General features: G+C 48.3%; 1 protein-coding gene across 1 annotated transcript in view; it reads left to right on the top strand.

Moving 5' to 3' along the window:
- Positions 1 to 466: 466 nt before the first annotated feature.
- LOC119309605 (5'-nucleotidase domain-containing protein DDB_G0275467-like) overlaps positions 467 to 2,439 on the top strand; it is a 6,214-nt gene continuing 4,241 nt past the window's right edge. Inside the window, exons 1-6 of the mRNA XM_037585579.1 lie at positions 467 to 650; positions 762 to 914; positions 995 to 1,131; positions 1,218 to 1,367; positions 1,661 to 1,762; positions 2,239 to 2,403. Coding sequence (XP_037441476.1) covers positions 566 to 650; positions 762 to 914; positions 995 to 1,131; positions 1,218 to 1,367; positions 1,661 to 1,762; positions 2,239 to 2,403 — 792 coding nt within the window. The 5' untranslated portion in view covers positions 467 to 565. The remainder of the gene's footprint in view (positions 651 to 761; positions 915 to 994; positions 1,132 to 1,217; positions 1,368 to 1,660; positions 1,763 to 2,238; positions 2,404 to 2,439) is intronic.

The following is a 2,439-nucleotide window of genomic DNA, read 5'->3' as shown; positions in this document are numbered from 1 at the left end:
CAACTGCGGGCCGGCCATCACATTGGTCAGCATCACCGTCGAGTTTCTTCAAGTTCAACGTGGACGCAAGAGTCGGGTGAGGTGATATGTTTGGAGCAGTGGGTGCTATCTCCAGAGATCATTTTAGTCGTATTTTTGAGTGCATCAAACTATATCAAATGTTCGAGCATATTGCAAAAATTCAGCCAACATTCGAGGAGCTCTCGCTAAAAAAACAAAAACAATGCTCAAAGTGTCCACATGCCCACGTTTTTTAATTTTCTGGTGTAGTACACCCGAGTAGTGGCTACTTTCCGTTCTTTTAGCTTTCACGGTCACGGGCCTTTGGCGTCGGAAAGTGTGGGGCGGTTTGGGCTTTGCACAGCACCGAGAAAAGCCCCGTGCCCACGTGGCCGACACGAGCCAACTCGCTCCGTGCACCTGGTCCCGCATGTCAGTGGCGGCACCGCACCGCGTCACTTTTCACCGCCCCCAGGAAAACCAGCCTTCTCCCGCCCGCCTTATTGGCTCGCTGTCTCCTCCCCTCCTCTCCCCTCGCCGTCGATCGACCGGCCGACCGACCGAGATGGCGCCGGCCGCGCGTCTCCGCCTCCTCGCCTCATGCCGCCTCTTTTCGGCGCTTTCCGGGACGGTGCCGCGGTGCCGGCGAGGTCAGCCTGCCCGTCACCGCGCTCTTGCCTTCAGCCCGTTCGACGTAATGCCGCTCCGCAGGATGGGGCCTTACAACCCGGTGACCGGGTGTTCTCTTCTTCTTGTTCCAGGTCTCCGAGGCCTGAGCACGCTCTCCTCGACGTTGGGGTCGGGCGCCGGCGAGGACGAGATCGAGCGCATCCGCCGCGAGTTCGAGGACGCCAAGCGCAACTACCTCAGCATCCCGGACGCCATCAAGGACATGCCCAAGATGAACCCGCAAGGTCTGGGCGTTCGCTCCTCCCGACCACCGTGTGCCTTGAAATGGTTACTGATTTTGCTGGCTGGGTTCGCGGGGTTCCAGGCATTTATGTGAACAAGAACGTCAAACTGGACGACCTGCAAGTCTATGGCTTCGACTACGATTACACGCTGTCGCACTACTCCGACCACCTGCAGTGCTTGATCTATGATCTCGCCAAGAAGCACCTGGTCAATGAGGTTTGGCTGTTCCTGGTTCTTTATGGTCCTTTTGTTGCATTACTTGATTGCTGAATTGGGGGTATGTGGGTGGTGATTCTCTGCAGTTGAAGTATCCAGAGAGCTGCTTGCAGTACGACTACGACAGTAGCTTTCCTGTCAGGGGCCTTTACTATGACAAACTAAAAGGGTGCCTTCTGAAGCTTGATTTCTTCGGTTCTATTGAACCCGATGGCTGCTTCTTTGGAAGACGAAAGGTTAGGAGTTCACTAAACTTTCTATGAGTATTCACATGTAAAATGTAGGTTCTCACTAATGTGACCATTCCATATGTGATTGGTTGCCTTGCGCTGGTTTGACTGTTGAATTCAAGCTTGGACATTGGGTCTAGTGGACCTTTAATGGTGCTGCTAGAACATTAAGAATAGGATTCTCCACCACTATTCATTTTACTGATTTTGAAGTTAAATGCAGACAAATGAACATTGTCTGTTGGTGATATATGTTCGTCCTGGTGTTGGAAAATCTTACCTGGGTGTTTGTTGACCAGCTAAGTTCAACTGAGATAAAAGAACTCTACGGCACAAGACATATCGGAAGAGATCAAGCTCGTCAGCTTGTTGGGCTGATGGATGTTTTCTGTTTTAGCGAGGTAATTTTGAATTGATCCAAGCCTGCTCTCATATTCATTTTGTTCACTTCTTTTTATATCATTTTTTTTGAAGTAGTAAAGCACTATCAGTAGTTGTTACACATAGCTTGAGTTAAGTAGCGTGCACACATGATATACTTTTCAACTAGCAAAGCACCATCACTGGTCAGTGCACATATCTGGACTAAGTAGTGCGCACACACAATATCTCCCATGTAGTTAATGCTTGATGTATAGATGATGGATGTTTTATCTGTAGGATATTCATACACATTTTTGGATGTGTCTGATAATTCTCGTTGGGAAAATTGTGCATGTCATTCTGAGTGCTCACCTCCCTTGCAGAGATATATTCCACAGTGATCTGCCCTAGGTCGTTTATAAAACACTGAGAGTTATCCTGCACTCAGTTATAGCTTCATATACTATGCACAGCTTAATAACTGTTTCTGACAATAAAAACACGCTCATTTCAGGCATGCCTCATTGCAGATATTGTTCAGCACTTCGTAGATGCCAAGCTGGAGTTTGATGCTCCTTATGTATATGAGGATGTAAACCAAGCGATTCAGCATGTCCACAGAAGTGGTTTAGTTCACAGAAAAGTTCTTTCAGAGCCTCAGAAATTTCTGTTAAAAAATGTAAGCGGTACTGCATCTGGTTATGGCGTTTGAATA

The sequence above is a fragment of the Triticum dicoccoides genome, chromosome 5B, assembly GCF_002162155.2.
Source record: "Triticum dicoccoides isolate Atlit2015 ecotype Zavitan chromosome 5B, WEW_v2.0, whole genome shotgun sequence".
NCBI lineage: Eukaryota > Viridiplantae > Streptophyta > Magnoliopsida > Poales > Poaceae > Triticum > Triticum dicoccoides.
Note: the sequence above shows the minus strand (reverse complement) of the source record. Positions and strands in the feature narration are given on the sequence as shown.